Source organism: Lagopus muta, chromosome Z (genome assembly GCF_023343835.1).
Source record: "Lagopus muta isolate bLagMut1 chromosome Z, bLagMut1 primary, whole genome shotgun sequence".
In the NCBI taxonomy this organism is placed as follows: domain Eukaryota; kingdom Metazoa; phylum Chordata; class Aves; order Galliformes; family Phasianidae; genus Lagopus; species Lagopus muta.
In genome coordinates this window covers 70,694,349-70,713,566 of record NC_064472.1, presented here as the reverse complement: position 1 = coordinate 70,713,566, position 19,218 = coordinate 70,694,349, and the positions used below count along the sequence as shown (strand labels likewise).

Below are 19,218 nucleotides of genomic sequence, written 5' to 3'. Positions count from 1 at the left end.
ACCTTGTCCATGTCCCTTTCCTCATAGTGCGGAAGGTATTTTCCATAGTATCTCTGTTTGTGCCTTCTTTCTTAGAATGTACCATCAGAACCTTTTTCTGCTGTAACTCCAGCAGCATGTAATCTGTATTTCAGCCTTCCAGCAGCAGTTCTATTCAGTTTGATCTTCAGATGATTCTATAGCATTTGTGAATATGAATATTTGTGAAAGGGTATGTTAGCAAAACATGTACAGGGCCAGTATGAAAAGGAAAATAACTAGATTTGTGCGTTTTCTTGCCTAAATTTTGAGGAGTCAGGCAGTGCTGATAGTGGGATATATGAAAAGAGGCAGAAGTTTAGTGTTTGGTAACTTGCTGACTGGTTGCTGGCTCTGCAATATCAGCAGAAATAGTGGATGTGGTCACAAAAGTGAAGGTATTCTGCATCTGACTGTATGAAGGCTACGCTGTCCTGAAACTGCAGTTTCTTGTTTCTACCATCCTGCTAGAGAGCATGTAATAGTTCAGTGAACTTCTCAGGGATTTGTTTTACCAAATGCACTTGCTTAATGCTTCCAATTGTAGGAAATGCTGGAATTTGATGGGAGACTCAAAACTCTGATTCCTACAAATGTTTAGCTAAGCTCAGTGTGGAATCCTTCTCTTGATGTTCTTGTCCTTTTATAGAGGTATAGTTCTTCCAACTGCCCAGTTTAAATAAATACTTCAAGAAAGATGCCTATGTAGGTTCCTCAAGCTACTGAGCATTGCAGGTGTGATTACAGAGTCATCTTAGAAGTTTGGTATTCTCTTACATCATAAATTGACAATACAGGCAAGTTGTACAGGACTGTAAAAAAACAGTGTCTTTTGTTTAAAAGAGATTTTTATAAAGACATTTACATTTCCTTGAGAAATAGTAGGAAATATTCACTGGCTAAATGATTTAAACATTAATACTCTTTTTAAAAAACATTTCTATATATGAGAAAGACAAGAAAGGTTATGTTGTAGCAGACATCATAAATTCGTTAATTCACTATAGCCATTATACTCGGAACAAATCAAACTAAAATGTTCTGTAAAATGTATAGCTTGCCTGTTATAAGGCCACCATCTGTGCACACAGCCCTAGGACATGTTTGCTCTACTTTACAAACAGCAGTGATTGAAAATATGCTTAATTCTAGGCTACTGAGCTACAGGTATCCTCGCAAAACTGCATACTGGTGTTAACATTGTCATTCTGATCCCTGACACTTTATTGCTTGCATTTACTTGTTCAGCAGTTTCTGCTTTAACTCCAGCAGCTCATATATTTTTAACCTCAGAGTACTGCAAGAGCACAGTCACTGTCATTATAACTTGTTTTAATGACAAGAAAGGTTATAATTAGGATTAGGAGAGAAGATACCTGCCTAAACATAGTGTTTTGCCTTAGACAAAAAATTGTTATTGCATCAATGTGGCTCTTATCAATTTTTGCAAGAGTTTTCTAAAGAAGATGGAATAATGGCAATTTTTTTTGTCTTCTTTTTCTTAAAATTAACTGTCATTAACAATTCTGTCAGTTTTAAGTATCTGACAGAGGATTAAAGCAAAAAGGAAAAAGAATTTATAATTGCGACCATTGACAGAACTAACTGAGTTTTATGTTCTTTTAGATTGGGCTGTGTCTCAGTTTCACAGAAATATAAAACTTAAATATAAAAAGGCATGGTGCGCAAAAATAAAAAAGACAAATATAAGTGTGTCTCATAATCCCATCACATGCCTTTTTTTTGTGCAGAGCATGGCAAGGCAAAAGTATTCCATCCGTAGATTATCACTTTGCTTTCCTCCCTATTTCCGACAACATGAAAAGTATCATCTGACTGGACTTTTTGCTCATGATCAGTATAGGAGGCCCTGGACAAGAAGTAAGTAGTCTGGTTGCTAAGGTTTAGTTTAAATTCACTGTGGATTGACAGAAAGGTTTCTGTTTGAGCATAATATGATGTATTCTAATAGGAAAAAATGTATTTCCAGAAGTAGCACTCTTACAGCATTTGAAGGCAGGATTTATTCATTGCCTAAGCAGAAACAGATGGGTACTGGGTATTTGTTTGTGTATGGCACCACAAATTAGGGCAATATTTGATTAGATCATTGACATCTCTGTAAAACTTCATGCTGAATTAGTCAAATACAGTATAAAATGTCAGGAGACATACTGTTGTGCAAGAAAATTAGTGGTCTAGATAAGTAATGAAAACAGATCTGTTTAGTTGGGAGATTATGCTGAAATTTTTGAAAAAATTGGTGTAATGATATGTGAATGTGTATAAAAATATTTGCATGTTTCTGGTTTACTTTCATTCACTTGAAAACAGTAGAAGCAACAATCTTTGCCTCTTCTATATGTGTTAGCTGCAGTTTAACCTCTGCAGTGATTTGATCTATACTTAAAAATGATTTTATTATTTTTTATGTGATTCTCTTTCTGTCCCAGTTACTCCAACACAGAACATGATTGCTGTTTCAGTGTTGGATCAGTGGAAGAAAAGTTCATATGTGGAGGATTTCCTGGAAAAGTCAGTGACCTTATCTTTAAAGTATATACAATTCCTTTAATATCATTCAGCTACTTTGTGAGTGAAAAGTTAGTGATGATAGAATATGGAAATGTCTTCTGATGGTGTGAAGTGGACAGCGCTGCGGAGTTGTTCTAGGAGACAGCTTAAAGATGTCTTCTTTACTAAAAGTACTACTGCGAGGGCAGCTCTGGAAGTAATGCCTCCTATTTTATGATTTTTGCCCCAGATGCCATAGATGTTGGTGGTATCACAACAGAGTCTGAACCTTCTGCCAACATTCTGTTACTTGCTGTTGCTGTGTGACAGATGGCAGCAGAGGGGCACTCTGACAGAAAGGTTTCTGGCATGAAAGTGTGCGTGAAGTAAAGGTGTGGAACTGATTTCCTTCATGCGGAAAAAAATGGCACCTACCAATATCCTTCAACTCTTGCTGAATGTTTATGGAGACCAGAGGATGTGAGTACAATGAGGGGTGGCTGGTAATATTTCATCAGCAAACTTGCTGAGAGTGCGCTCAATCCCACTACTCAAATTACTGATAAAAGTATTGAAGAGCAGTAGTCCCAAGATGGACCCCTGTGGGACGCCAGTCGTGACTGGCCAGTACCTGGACATAGAGCCATGACCACATCTTGACAGCTCACTTAGCTGTGATTTAATAAAACGCGGCTCTCATTTGTCACAGTTTTCAAAGTTTTGTGGATTTTCAAAGGCTCACATCTTGTTCAGCTTTGGGCATTTATTGTTGTCAATACCAGACAGTTTTCACTCATGAGCTGTGCTACTTGTGGATGCAAAGTAACTTCAAGGCTGTGCTGCTTTGTAAAATGTTTTATTAAAAAACTGTAGCAGTTGTTCTCCAGTATCACTGACTAAACATGAAGGTTTATGCCGAAATTAAGAGATGCACTCTGTTCTCTATACTGATGCCATGTCACAGAATCACAGAATCACAGAATCACAGAATCGTAGGGGTTGGAAGGAACCTCCAGAGATCGAGTCCAACCCCCCTGCCAAAGCAGTTCCCTACAGTAGGTCGCACAGGTCGGCATCCAGGCAGGTCTTGAACATCTCCAGAGAAGGAGACTCCACCACCTCCCTGGGCAGCCTGTTCCAGTGCTCCGTCACCTCACTGTACAGAAGTTCTTGCGCACCTTTGTGTGGAACTTCCTATGCTGCAGTTTCTGGCCGTTTCATTTATGTGGTCAACCTCCAGATGGTTGGCAAATGTCAGGACTCAACAGATTATTAGAATACTGAATAAATAAGATGAACATTTGAGATGTCTGTTCTCTGAAATTAGAATATTAGAAACAGTTATTAAATGTAAGCAGAAAACACAGGTTCTTCAGAAATGTAAGTTTGTTGTTCGTTCAATTTATATAGATATTGCAGCAGTAAAATGGCCATATTTTAATTAGAAATTACAAGTATTTTATCCAAATGTATGGTTAACCCAAAACTAACTTTAAAAAAAAAAATCTGTTGTCAAATGACTTTGCTATTTGTTTGGTAACCAGGTTTTCTCCCTGGCAAATATTACTAATACTGACATTAGCACAAAAAGTGTCAAGAAAATGAAATGTTTTTGCTTCTTTGTTTATACTGTATTTCACCTTTTTTTTTTTTTTGCCTATATTTTCTGCATGATATGTGAAAGATATGTATACATTTAACCCAGAGCTTTTTTGGTCAGAAGTGTTATGACACCAGCAATTTTGATGCTTTTTTCCAGCCATTGCCCTTTGTTAAATTTAATGCTGAGATTAAATTTAAAGAGTTTTCTCTTGGGAAAGAATTAAATATGTAAATTGGTAGTAGAGAGGTTGAACTTTGGATCTATATTTGAATAATGAAGACAAGTCTATAATTTCAAATTATTCTAAGTACAGTGACTATGAAAGTTCTTAGTCTGTCTTTTTGTGTGCCATTGATACACTCAGGAGTCACAGAAGTTATTAAAATTTCTTACAGCTGCTTAATTACCCGAATGTTTTTTCTGCTTTTTAGGAAACCTATCAGTTCTATAGGGTTCTGTGTCGATAATGAAGTAATAGCAAGCTCAAATCCCATCTCTCAGATTGACACAGAAACATATTATTTACTCGAGAAAGTTGTTTGTGAGGAAGCATCAACTCAAGAGAAATATTTGAAGATCGACTGTGCTACTGAGCTTAAGGAACAGTGGCAAGGTAAGATGTTGACTCTTTTCTGACTTTTTAGAAAATTCAGGTTTTTTAGTCTTGTAAACTTCCACATTTTTTTGTTCATGACTGAAGGATCATTGAAGAGGTCATTTGGGTGATCACATTACTTGCAATTGCAGAAGTAATAACCATTTTAAGAGATGTTTTTTTTCCATGGAGAAGTAGGGTTTAATGGGTCACAGTAGCATAAGGCAGAAAGTGAACCCAAAGGATCACTGTAAATAGATTTTGCTAGGCATTGGTCAAAATACTAATGATCCTTTGTACTTCAATTAAGTTAGATTCCTGAGGCATATTCTTTTAACGTATCAAGGTGGAAAAGAAATAAGCAGTTTCTACTTTGTTCCTGGGATTGAAGTATTTTGAATTGGGTAGCATTCCTTTGTGTTTTCAAAAACATTTTGGATAGTACAGCCCTAATGGTTATAATTCATTCTGATTGCGGAACAGTCTGTTGAGAAATTTTTATTTTACTATATTATGACATATTATTCTGAACTGGTTTTTTGTTATTGTTGTTTATTCGTCTATCAGTAAATTAGATTACATTAGGAAAGCAAACTAACTTAATCGTTTGTTCAGACTGCTCCACAGCAACGTAGGGGGCACAAGTGGTTCTTGTTGTGAGTCTGTACAAGATAACATTTACTAGGAACATATTATCAACAATACAACTGTTCTACAGTTAGTAATTGAAAGTAGTCTTAGTTCATTTCCTTAAGCAATTACCTAATTTTTATCCACATATGTAGAATATAACTGAATGTTTTAATCATTAATCAAGTCCTCTATATTATTATGTAGTTTGCTCCCAAAATATCCTGTGATTTCCATGGAAATTACAATAGCTACAAAGAGCACAATAGCGCTGCTTAATAGAGAAAACTCTGAGCTACAAAGCAGCATTTTGTCAGCCTGCCCCTCTGCTGCTATCTGTGCTTGACAACAAAATGTAACAGAACATTGGCGAGAGGGTTCAGCCTGTATGTACTGCTGTGTCACCATCATCCACTCTGACCTCATGGGCCAATGTAGTAAAAAAGGAGGTATTACTTTCAGAGCAGCCCTCATATTTATCTACAAAAGGAATAAAAAGAATTTGTGTGCTTTCCCATGCTATAGCTCATACCTTTTTAGAAACAGCCTTTCAAAAGAGGTAAATCTCCATGGGCAGGAGGAGGTTTTTTGTGGGTTGTTTTTTTTTTTTTTTGGCTTTTTGAGAACTTACAGATAGTTATTGTACTTAAACAAAAGTAAGTAGGCAAGCTAAAAATACTGCTTTCTTAAATTCTTTTTATGGCAGGACACTGTCAATGGTTTATGGGCTGGTTCAGCCCTGTTCTGTGACTAATGGGGTGGTGGACCCATGGACCCACAGCCCAGGAAAGGGGAAAAAGTAGGGAGATAGGCCTAAAACAAAACAGCAACAGTCTGAGCAAGAAAACTAATGTACTAAATATGAGATATCAGAATGCAAAATAACACAATATAATACAATATAATTGGAATTGAAGCTAATTAAACAAAAAGAGAGTGTTCAAAACCCAAAGGCTTTGATCTAATGCTGAAGGTGAGATGGCTAAGGAGCACGCACTGCAGACATGAGCAGCAGGAGGGGGACAGTCTCGTGACCTGCGAGCAGTTTTATCTTTCCCTCTGAACAGAAAATGGAAACAGAACAGTGAACAGTCCTCCGAGATGTGTAGTTCTTCTCTTCTGAAGGTATACCTGAACTGTCAGCAATCCATAGAACTGGAGCATTAACTCTGTAACTCCCAGTGCTCTACATGATGTTAGGATGTGAGAATATGATAACAAAAATCTTAAAACCATGACAGACGTCAAGCTATTCATTAGTCTTTTGACAAGCCTATTGAATTAACAGATAAATAGTTGTTGATAGCACAAACACTGCGTTACTTCAAGCCATTTTTCTTAACAGTTGTTGCATTAAAGAAAGAAATCTTAGCAAAAGGCTGACCTTTGAGGGGAGTATTTATTTGAACATTTATCTCTCATTTTGAAAAATTTTAAAGCTATTTGGTGTCACTGAATACCTGGTAGTTGACTCTGACTAATCTGTTGTCAGCATAAAACCAACTTTCAGAAAAAGCATGAAGATGTATACAGTGAATGACAAAACATAGACATTTACTTCATAGGTAAATGTTATCAGAACAGGAATATTAAGAGTCGTACAATGTGATTTGATTGGAAAAAGTGAATAATGCCAAATTAAGGAAGAATGTGATAGAGAATTTGAAATGATAATTTATAACTGTATTTCAAATAGAAGGAGATTAAAGTTTAGTTGTAGATATATTGCTATGTATTGTTGTGTTTTTTCTACTAGCCTGTGTGTATCAAAGTATTTCATAGTTATTCCTGCTAACGCAGATTGAAGAGAAATTAAAGTCAGTTATTTCTTTTTTGTTGAAATCATCATCATTTGTCAACTCCTCTACTTCTGTCTGGTTTTTTTTTCCAGAAAGTTTATCATTGTTGCAGAATTAGTGAATCCACGTTTTACTTTTAGATGTAATGCACACATTTCTTCATTACTGCCTGCTGAAACATATGAGCCTGCTACAAATTGCTAAGTTGTTAATACTAAGTTATTCAGCCAAAACCTGCTGCAAAAGGTCCTTGTAGTATTTGATAATGCAAAGAAGAGAATGAAAATAAAGCAGCTTTTCCTTCTAACAAGTGTTACGTGAAAGAAAAGAAAAAAAGCTAAAGGAAAAGAGAGCTTGTTGGTTATGCCTCTGGAAATCTAGACTAAGTTACATTTAAAACTTTGAAACCATAAAATCTTTAAACTAAGACATAATTATTGTTTTGCTGATGATGGTAGCATTTGGAATGTCACTAGATAATTCTTCTGATCATTCTTTTTCTTATTTTTCTTCAGATCTACATGTTGGAGATGAATTTGTTTTTGTTGATAATCTGAAAAACTATCATAAAAAACTTCCTAATTTATCTACACTTCTGGGCAGACTTAAATTTTTTTGTGTGAGAGATCCTTTTTTAGTTTCTGAAGGAGAGAATTTAACAGAAGAGAATATTTTTAGGTATCTACAAATTGAATAACATTAAGTATAAGTAATAACTTATGAGGAAAGCTTTTGACAGGTTAACAGATTTCATGTATTAACTTTTTAACTAGTTCAACAGGTAAAGATTTCAGCTTCTCTTCTCCCACAGAAAAAAAATCTTACGATAAAATTTATATATGCTATTTAAAACAGTGCATAAATGAAGTCATGTCGTTATTATACTTTGTAAGAATTAATTGTGCTCAGGAATTTAGTCTTGAAATGCAGGAAGAACATCCATTTCCAAGGGATCTCATGCTCACCTCGACTGCCTGATTCCCTCTCAGTATAATGCCATTAAATTGAGTTGAGTCTGGCTAAATTTTCTGCTGATTTTCTCCATGTTCAGATGACTTGTATAACTTTGCACTTGTCAGGGTTGCCAGATTCACAAGCAAGGTGAAGTAGAATTTAGCTAATTTAATTGTACCTGCGTAATAATAGAACAAGGATGAGTTATTTTCCTGTTTTTTGGAACATGCGTTCTAATCTTCCAGTGAGTCCTGAAGAAAGGCATTGTGCTTATGTAGACTTCAGTAAATTTCCTCCAAAGAGAACACAATCCAAATTCCGCTATAACTTTCAAAAATAAAAGTCACGTGGGAAAGAATGTCAGTGTGAACATTTGGAGAACTAGCTCTGGCCTGCTGATGCACAGCTAGCAAGCCACCAAATATATCATGGTGGAGAGTCCTAATCACCTAGTAGAGCACCCAGGGAGACTCATGTAGACAGATACATCTAGATAAATTTCAAATTAATGTAAAGTTGGGTGACATCTCGAAGCTAGACATGGACACATTTTTACTCTTTGATCTACAGTATTCCTCTAAGGAAGATAGTGGTGCCAGGTGTAGATGGAAAAGCTGTCCCACTAAAAGGGCGATTCTTTTCAGTTTTACCACCCTACAAAGGCCACAAGGAGCAGGTCCAATGAACAGGTTTCTTTCTGCTTGAAAAATCTTTCACCCTGTCTTTGTATTGTTGCTGTGAAAAACAAGTAATAGTCTGACTTTTAAATTTAATTTCTCACCATTTTAGAATACTGTCACTTACACTAAGGAAAATACTTTTTTTAATAGTCAGCATGTTCTACTTTTTTAGTGCATGAAAGATTCCTGAAAATAGGAATGAAAAGCAACTGAAATCAAATAATATCATTTTTAGATTAGAGAAATTTTGCATAAAGCATAAAATCTTAGAGGAAAAACAAGATCTGCAGATTTTCCAGAAAGTAGGCAGTTTCACAACAAGACAGGACAGTTATAAATTAACAATTTTAAAAAGTAGATTTTTGTTTCTGTTGTTTGTTGTTGTTGCTTTAAGACAGATCCAAATAAGTGATTCTACTCTGCACCTGCTGTATTGTTTCTCGAAAAACAATTGCATATAATTATACGTTTTGTTAAAACATCCCTTGGAAGTGCCAAGTATGTGTTTAGAAAAAAAAAAGTTTTTCCACATATGTAGCTGTCAAAGCTACTGCTAAAATTTTCAATCTTAGATATGAAGTAATCACTTGCTTTATTTTCTGGTCTTTTGAAGGGAGTGTTTGACTTTCCGAAATAAAATAGAAATGCAGGAGAGTAAGAATGAATTTCAAGGAATTATGGAGGAATTCTGTAAAACAACATTAGAAGATAAAGAGGTATCACGATGTTGTTTCTGCCCAATTATTTTATTAGTGATTGTTTTATGTGTATTATTGCTTGTTCATTTGCTGGTCATGGAGGTTTTTTTTAATATATATTTTGTAAATATTTGAAGCTTCTTGTTTCTGTGGTTAGAAAAACACTGGTATTATTTGCCTATTTTTAATTTTTCAGTACAGTTGGTAAGAATTTCACCCTGTTAAGTTGTTCCTACTGAAACCTGACGTGTTAGCGTATTTGTGTAGGTAACGTTGCACTAAGAGTAAAAATGAATTGGAGTGGAAAGCCGTGGTGTGTCTATGGAAAAGAGAAAGTTCTAATGCATGCTCTGGAACCAATCTTCTTTTCTGAGGAAACAAAATGAAAATCAAATTTATCTTTCTCCGTATTTTAATATTCTATAAAAAGCAAACATTCAGTTAAACAAATGGGGATTTTGCTTGATTCAGAAATATCTGTTTAGATCTACTCTTTTTATCGCATTGGTTCATTTTGAAATATTGTACGCTGTCATTTTTCTATGTATTGAACAAAGCTTTGTGTCTGCCACATGTATTTCATGTCTTCTTTCTTAAAAGCTCTGAGATCAGGTTAGAATTCATTTAACTTGATTAACTAATTAATTTTTTCCAAGTTAAGACTCTACAATAATGTCAAAGAAAATTTAAAATTTACTTAACATTCTGTGATGATTAATATTTTTCAGTATTTCGTGTTGCCTTTTGAGTTAGAATTCTGCAAAAGCAGCAACAGCAAATCAGAGTCCAATAAGATTCCATCATATTTGGAATTGAAGGAGTTACTAAATATAGCTCCAGAAAATATGGCTTTTGAAAATATGTGTGAAGAGGTAATCAGAGAAGGTGAGAGCTGGTTTTCTTAAATGCTTTATCCAGTTTCCTTATTGTTTTTACAATAAGGAATAAGGCTTAACATGATCTAATCTTTTACATTCAATTCATTTAGAATTTATTTCAGACTGTATCAAATTAGAATTTCTATATGTGAAACCATGAATTATGCCATACAGAAATTTCAGAGTATTAGAAATGTATCATCAGATGGCCAAGGGGAAATGGCTGGTTTAGTCTTCAGTTATGCTGTAAACTTGAAATAAACAGAAGGCTTATTCATAACCATATCTGGGTTTCTGTTATTATGTGGAATTATTTTGTGTTGCTAAGAGAAAAAGATACTGCCTGGGACTCTTTACTTTGAGCTGAAAAATAAATTATAAATGAACTTGCATTAGTTTTATCAAACAAGTGAGGAAAACTGCTTCTTTTTGGGGGATGCAAATTAGAGTGAAACTGTCGCTTATTGAAGGTAGGAGCAAGACTTTGAAACAACATTTGCAGAGGGAAGCTTCTCTGATATATTTAGTACATTAAATTGTACATGTCATATTCCAGTACCAAGCAAAATGACCTGGCCTCCAGTGCAGATGTTTGAGGATTTTGTGTATAGAATAAAAAGGAATGGATTGACATTTATTTTAATCCTCTTCAGCAGCAAGAGAACCTGCGTACACAAGCACTTAGTAAACTACATTTAGGCTACCCACTTGTTGCAGAAATCACGTCACTGAAGAATTAAAAAGGCTGAGTGGTTCAGATGGCAACTACAGTGCATTTCAGTTGTTTTCCAGCAAATCCAAGGGACAAGACTGGGCACTGTTCTGGTCTATAAATCACTGATTTATGGCACTTTGTGCTACTAAGCATAATGGGAGTTTTTCATACTGATAAATTATGGAGATCTACCAAGGAGATTTTTTTTAATTGTTTTGACAGGAAAGATCAATAAATGGTTAATTTATGGCATCCTTTAAAATCCATTTTCAGCTCTCAAAGAAAAAATTGCAAACAAAATGGAAGTTGCCAAATACTGTCCTATTTCAGTGGTTAGCTCCAGTAACAGCACAAGTATGTTGGAAATCTCTGACACAGGTAAGAAGACCTACACCCAATACTGATACTTAAATAAATTCTTCGGGTGGTTGTCCCCATGGTATATTCTTGGGAGCATATGTGCCTCATTTACTTAAAATAAGAGCATTTGGCTTGGGTAATCTATTTTGTACTTTCACCATAGATAGGTAGAAGTGCCATGCTCCTTTCGAGAGTGCTGAAAGATAATAGCAACCAGCTTTGGTTCTTTACATTTCTTTTGGCTAAAGATGGTGCCTGTAACTTTCATATTTAGTTTTTGTATTATTATTTTTTTTTTTATCTTGCAACTTATCTACTCATGGAGGGCAGAGTAAAGCGAAGTCAAGCTGATTATGGTTTTGAAGTGAAAGAGTGCAGTTTAAAGTTTAAGTACTTATGTAAATACTTTCAAAGAATGGTGTTGGAGGACAATTCTGGGAGAAGTACCAAGATCAGGTCTTCCAGAGGTACAAAACTACTGTGCAATCATTTGGCTTGTAAGTGGTTCAGGAGTGCTGTGTGAAATGAATTGAAACAGACACTGAAGCTGTCTTCCGCAGAAATAAAGTGAAAATGTTGAGTTGCTGAAATGTGAGTTAAATCCTTGCTTTTCCTATGCTGAAATCAGGAAATTTCATTCTGAAAAGCCTGGACAGAAAGTGGCATTTGAAATTCGTTGTGTCATGGGAAAAGTGGCAACACTTGATTAAACAGCACTTAGATGAATAACTATTAAGACAGTTGGACTAGATGATCTCAGAAGTCTTTTCCAACACTAGTGATTCTATGATTCTGTAATTTCTCCCTCTAATGTATGTTCTATCTTGCAGAAGGTCTACCCATTTTTGTATTGGGCAGTAGCAGCGTTCTCCTACAGCACATGTTCACTTGATAATTTTCCATTCAGCATTTCTAAAAATTCCAGAGTAATTCTGTGTTTTCTTCAGATCAAAAACCCTTTTTTAATCTCAGTTTTAATATGATTTAAAGAAGACTGATGTCTTTCTCTTTCAGACTAGTAGTATCGTGTTCCTGACATTGTGTTACAGTGGGATTTTGATGGGAGCAATCATATGTGCTCAAAGTGTGTGGTGTATGGTCAGTTTGCCTTAAGCTTTGTTTTCCCATGTAGACAAAGATAAACTTAATTTCCCTCTGTAAATTATTGTCTCACAAGATTAACTTCAATCTGAATCCACTAAACTAATAAGCAGGAGGAGCTGAAGTACAGTTGGCTATGGCCTTACCTAGTATCTTGTCCATTCTTCCAGCACAGATGAGTAGGAGAGACATCTTGAATTATTTTTTAAAAGAAAGCGACATCATTAATCTCTATTATGAATTTTCTGGCTGAGATCTGCTATTGAACTGAGTAAGATTCAGTCACTAGGGCACAGACAACTTGCATATCTTTCTTTTATTTTTTTCTTTCTTCTAAAGATGTTCACAGATCTGTAGGCTTGACATCTGCAAACCCAACTGTATTAGTAAGACACAGTTTCTAATGGAAGTTCCTATATCGAATCGAATTTCAACAGGGAAACCTTAGTATTCTCCAACTCTTTCTTAATTTTGCTGTATTGAGTTAGCAGAAGCACAACATGTTTGCTAAGACTCCAAGAAGAATGAGTCTGAATGGCATTTTTAATCAACATTCGTTGTTTACCAACCTTTCCTGCTAGCTATAGGGGTTATTTTTTGATAAAGGAAATGAGAGTCAAGAGAAGCCACTCAGGATTTTATGTATTTAGAAAGTGAATAACTCTCTTAGTGGAGGCAATGTTCAGCTAATGTAGTGGGTCATGATGTTCTAGTCTCAAGGGCAGAATAATTAGATGTGAATGAGTATGAACAGCATTGCTAAAAGAGAAATAATTGTTCTTTATTCAGAAATTTTGCTGTCCTGAGATAAGCTCCAATCTTGTCCAAGAAAAATAATAACATTTGTTTCCTGACATGAAAAACATATTAGGAAATCTGAAGTTCATAGCTGAAGTTCATTGCTGAAGTTCACTGTTTTTTTTTTTTGTTCTAAGTGAGAAAGAAATTATACTGTTTGGAAATGTGCTTCTTTCTGTGACAATTTTAATTTCGTATTTTTCAACATACATTGTTTCCTATTTTCTGGCTTCCTAACACTCTCCTGTATCCTTCCTGCTCTACAATCTGCTTGTTAGTTTGGACAAGGAGCAGCTGCAAGCCGCTGGGCAGGTGTCTGAGCTTACTGAATGACAGTTGGCCTAACCATGTGCTTATGGTGTTTGCAGCTGCTTACAGCCTGTTGAAGTGAATAGTGAATTTGTTACAAACGTTTTTCCATATGGAGGCACTAATTTAATTCCACTTTTTCTGGCTGTTAGTTTTCTGAGCACATGGAAGAGCTGTTGGGTTTGTTTGTTTTTTGTGACCTCTGCTTTCTGGTCAAACATAACTTTCAATACTATTGGAAGAGTGCTGGGGAGATGAATACTAGGCCAATCATATAGACCTGCAATTTTTATGGAATTATAAAAAAACAAAAACCCACCAAGTTGCAAATTCTGCATAAGATTTTAATGGAAAGAAATAATCCATTAAAATATTCACATTTAATATGATTAGCAAAAAAAAGCTTGTGAAAAATGACTGACACATAATAGTAACAAGCATGCTTGTCTATATATGACTTTTAGAAACATCGCTGTGATTCATTTCAGTGTTCACACCTGTAAATTGAAACAAGAACTAACTCTATTTGGAAACATAATTCCATCTTTATAAGCCTGAACTTTGTTCCTGAATTTTCTAGTTCTATTCAGTTGTACGTGCAGTTATAACCTCCACGAAAATTGTCTCATCTCTCCAATCTGAATAGTTTCATTTATGTGTGAACTCAGAAAGCCAACAGTGGTCATCACGTAACATCAGACCTCACTCATAATACATGGTAATTTAATTGCCTTACATGGCAGAATAGGTAGCCAGAATTACGTTACAGAATGAATGAGGGAATGTAATCTCTGTACGTTTTTATCTCCAAACTGTCTGGGAATTAAATACAAAGTATGCCTATTTGTTTTTTTATTGCTGAAGTGGTGGATTATCCCATAAAAACATTGGGAATGTTAGTGCAGACCATCATCATTGTAAAATTTCTAAGTTTTCATGCTTCATTCACGTGAAGCATTGTGAACTATATTAGATTTTTGTTTGGTTTGGGTGGGGTTTTATACATTTTCTAGCCAAGCACATCTCATATCTGAAAGATGAAATGGAAGTACCTTTAACTCCTCTATGCAAACAACAAAGATCACAGGTGAATTTTCTCTGCGTAGGACTTCAAGAAGAACTTAATCCTCTTTTTGATAACAGGTAATGAAAACTTTATAGTAATAAATTATGTCATAAATACTCTAAATCATAAATCCTTAAAATTAGTGCAGAAACTGCTTTGGTCTATTTGTTAATTGGTAGTGATGTACGCTGAGAGAGTTATACATATATTGTCTTACCGTATAAACAATATGAATTATATTGATCTGTGGCCTTTTATAACAGAGCTTGAAAAAGAAACCTCATTTTCTATTGTAAACCTTCTTCTCCTGGGAGACTTGATAGACTGAAAATCCATTCTCATTTTTTGAATAGGCAGCAGTAAATATGTGTGTATAGCATGTATATATAGCAAGTATATGCATTTACCAGGTATCACCTGCCAGAAGAGATTCTGGAGAAAGTAAGAAAAGTATAAAAGAAGTATGTAAAAGTATATAAGAAAAGTATAAAAGAAAGTATGTTCTGTGGCATGGGGGTGCACAGCAATGGAATTCAAGCCTTTTCATACTGACATAGAATCAGGATGGCTTCATCCTTTCCTTTTTATTCTGCTGTAAGACTAACTTTTTTCGTTTTGCTGTCTCTTCCGCATATGCAGAAAGGCTTTAAATACCTTTTTTGGCAGAGAACACAATCTAGAGAGAATGTTCTATAGGCACAAGAAAATATTTTTGATGAATGAGTGTGTGAACATGAAATTTAAAGAGATGGTGTCTTTAGAAGTAGTTTTGTATAAATCAACCAGTTTTAAAATTCAACAGATGATGCTGTTAAACTTCACACTTCTAAGTCTTCTTTTATATTCTTCTTAGTATTTTGATTACAGAGCCCTCTAAGGAATACTTAGACTCCTTGGTATGGCAATCAGAGAAGTACTGGGATAATGTGAACTCTCTTTTACTTGTCGGTAAGGAAATACTGAATCTCTAACTGATTTTGAACACTTCTACATACATGGAGAAAATGAGGTGGAAAAAATAATATTGTAATACAGAGCATGTCCTTTGAGCCACTGAGGCTTAGCCTGTTAATATAACTCTTGGGTTTGGATAACCTGACTTTTTAAAGTAAGCAAGAGTAACATCAATACGGCAACAAAGAATTTAGTATGTCGTGTATTCTTCCGTGGAGATAATTTGAATGAAGAGCGTCAACTTCATTACAAAATATTTTGTTCGATACTACTAACTGTGTTGAAGAAGTGAGGTACTCTGAGCATAAAAATCAAATCTATTGAAGTAATTCTATTTTGGATGCTATTTTATCTAAAGTAATGTTTTTCAAGCAATAGGAAAATACTGAAAATAAAAAATAATTTTTTAACTTGACAAGAGCTGACTTCATGTTATGAAACAAAACAGAACAACAACAAAAAGCTGCAGGTGATTTCTGACAGCACCAGAATGCTCATTACTAGTAACTGCTTTGCTTTTAAGTCTCATAATGGGCACTGGCTTACAAAGAAAAATAAAACCAAGGGATATGCATACTACAGGGATCATGAGTACCTGGTATTTGCAAAATGACATTCTGCTTATTTCCGTTTCTAAATTATTGATGTGTGTTGATTTCTGTTTTTGTAGAGTATCAGAGCTTTAAACTTGAACATCGGCGCCATTCTCTCACAGAGCTAAAGAAAATGCTGTCAGTTGATGTAGAAACACCAATGTTTATGTCACTTGAAAAGGACTGGTGGCTTCACGTGGGATTAGATCTGGTCTGCACTGATACTTTGGAGCAATTTAAGAGGGATTCCAATAATACAAACAGTTTGTTTTCTACAGAAGTAGAAACATTTACACAATTTTCTATACGTCAGTTAGAAAGTAAGTATCTTTAAAACAAATCAGTGGTAAAAAGGCAAAGATAGATACAGAGAAAGTGAAAGAAAGGGTTGATTACATACTTGCAACAAGGACAGAAATGAAAGATTTTTTGTTTTCAAGAACAAGTTTTGTAACACTGTGAAGCAGAAACACTGCTGTAGTTAAGAGGTACTTTCGGAAACTTATGACATCTTGCAGTAACAAAAACGTTTAAATACACAAAGTTATATTTTCTAAAAGTATGCAGATGAAATGTCAACCATAGTTCTTTTAAATTAAATGGTTTCATACATCACAGCCCATTGCTTGAATAAGTGTACTCTTTGTTGGGTTAAAAACAGATACTGAAATGTTCCCAGAGAAGGAAAAGGGCCTGGAGCACAAGTCTTTGAGGTGTGGCTGAGGGAACTGGGATTGTTCAGTCAGGACAAAAGGAGACTCAGGGCTGACCTTATTGCTCTCTACAACTTGTTGAAATGAGGTTATAGCGAGGTGGGAGTTGACTTCTGCTCCTGGGTGACAGTGATACTGAATGAGTAGTAACAGTCTCAAGTTGCACCAGTGAAGGTACAGGTTGGATATTAGGAAAAATTTCTTCTCCAGAAGAGTGTTGAGATATTGGAACAGGCTGTCCGGGGGACTATAGTGGTGTCACCATCACTGGACATACTCAAGAAATTTGTAGACATAGCACTTAAGGACATAGTTTAGTGGGCATTTTGGTGATGGGGTAGTGGTTGAACTAGGTGATCTTAGAGATCTTTTCCATTACGATGATTATTCTGTGATTCTACACGGGAGAATTCCTTTGGAAATAGCAATTTTGGTTTAGAATATTTTGATAAACTTTTTTTTTTTTTTTTTTGGTCATAAACAAGTCTGTGGATGACACCAAGCTGTGTGGTGTGGTTGACACACCTGAGACTTGGAATGCCATTCACAGAGGCCTAGACAGGCATGAGCAGTGGACCTGGGTAAACCTCAGGTTCAACATATCCAAGTGCAAAGTCTTGTACCTCAGTTGTGCAACCCTCACCAGTACAAGCTGTGAAACTTTAGGATAGAGAACAGTCCTGCTAAAAAGTTAGAGGTACTGGTAGATGGCAAGCTGGACATGACCCAGCAGTGTGTCTTCACAGCCCAGGCTGTGTATCCTGTATCCTACATTAGAAGAAGCATGGCCAGCAGGGTGAAGGAGGTGATCCTGCTCCTCTGCTCTGCACTGAAGAGACCTCACCTGGAGCACTGCATCAGAATGGGGAGTCTTCAGTACAGGAGAGACCTGGACCTGATAGAACATGTCCAGAGTAGGGACACAGAAATGATCCAAGGGATGGAACACCTCTCTGATGAAGACAGGCTGAAAGAGCTGGGGTTGTTCAGCCTGGAGAAGAGTAGGCTCCAGGAAGACCTGATAGTGGCCTTTGAGTACCTAAAGAGCAGCTATGAGAAAGGAGACAGACACTTGAGTAGGGTCTGTTGTGATAGAATAAGGGGAAATGGTTTCAAACTGAAAGAGATTTAGATTGGATATAAGGGAGAAGTTTTCCCAATCAAATGTGTTGCTATCCCACTTCTTAGAAACCTAACAGCAGGAAGCATCACTTTTGAAAACTTAACAAAAACAGTAGTATGGCCTTCTGATTCTCAGAAGTACTCAGTAGCATTCAGAAGTAATCAGTACAAATTTTCTAAAATGAAATCTGGAAAGACAGAAAGAAGAAATTCAAAAATGCTTTCAATCCAAAGTAATTTACTTCAACTAGGAGCAATTTAAAAAAAAAAAAAATCTGCATTACAGCAGAGAAATCAAATTTTATTTTTTAGGATGGCCTGAAGAAAAGAATTCCATGCCAGATCAGGAATTGCTTTCTAGTGAAAGAGGTCAGATGGATGAAGTAACTGATCTTTGCATGTCATCTCAGACCAAGATGCAGCACTTTGGCCTGCCTATAAATGCTGCGTCTTCTCTCAAAATAGACAAAACAAATACACCTCTGGAAAATGTTACTGGAGGAAATATACAAAAGAGAAAGATTGAAGAACCTGTTTATTTCTTCAACCGAGAAGAGAAGACAGACATATCACTTGTGTCTGTCGGTTGTAAAGATACGCCTTTTAAACAACACAACTCTTCTGAGGGTCAAAACCTCACGTCGTTCACACTTGATTCAAAATGGGACAATGATGATTCTGATCTGAACAACTTTATAATGCTAAGGTGCAAGCGCACAGTCACACAAACACAGGAAAAAAATGGTGTAGATCATCCTGAAAAAGGTATGTGAATGATTTTATTCTGCTGTTATTCCATTTTCAGTACTGTTTTCTAATGCCAGTTACCATGGATGCTGGTAGTTCGTGTTTATAGAATTATGGGGGAGAAATCTCAGCTCAGTGGTAAAATTTTTAAAATCTTTAATGTAGATAAATTTTCATCTAAGGTTCTTGACTGCATTTGTTCTTTAGATTTCTTTGGGGTTTTTTTGTTTGTTTTCAGTTCTGTTGGAGTTGTGTTTTCTTTTTGTTTTTCTTCTTCTTGTTGCTGATTGGTTGTCTTTTATTGTAACATACATGAGTTTATTCCTGTTCTGAAAAGTGACTTTAAATTGTACTAAATTGAAATTGAAGAT

At 35.6% G+C, this 19,218-nt stretch overlaps 1 protein-coding gene across 1 annotated transcript in view; it reads left to right on the top strand.

The window, feature by feature from the left end:
- SHOC1 (shortage in chiasmata 1) overlaps window positions 1–19,218 on the top strand; it is a 52,596-nt gene that overhangs the window by 5,344 nt on the left and 28,034 nt on the right. The window contains 11 exon segments of the mRNA XM_048932541.1: window positions 1,770–1,899; window positions 2,472–2,553; window positions 4,567–4,748; window positions 7,675–7,837; window positions 9,407–9,509; window positions 10,220–10,376; window positions 11,358–11,462; window positions 14,666–14,795; window positions 15,572–15,666; window positions 16,343–16,585; window positions 18,413–18,865. Coding sequence (XP_048788498.1) covers window positions 1,770–1,899; window positions 2,472–2,553; window positions 4,567–4,748; window positions 7,675–7,837; window positions 9,407–9,509; window positions 10,220–10,376; window positions 11,358–11,462; window positions 14,666–14,795; window positions 15,572–15,666; window positions 16,343–16,585; window positions 18,413–18,865 — 1,843 coding nt within the window.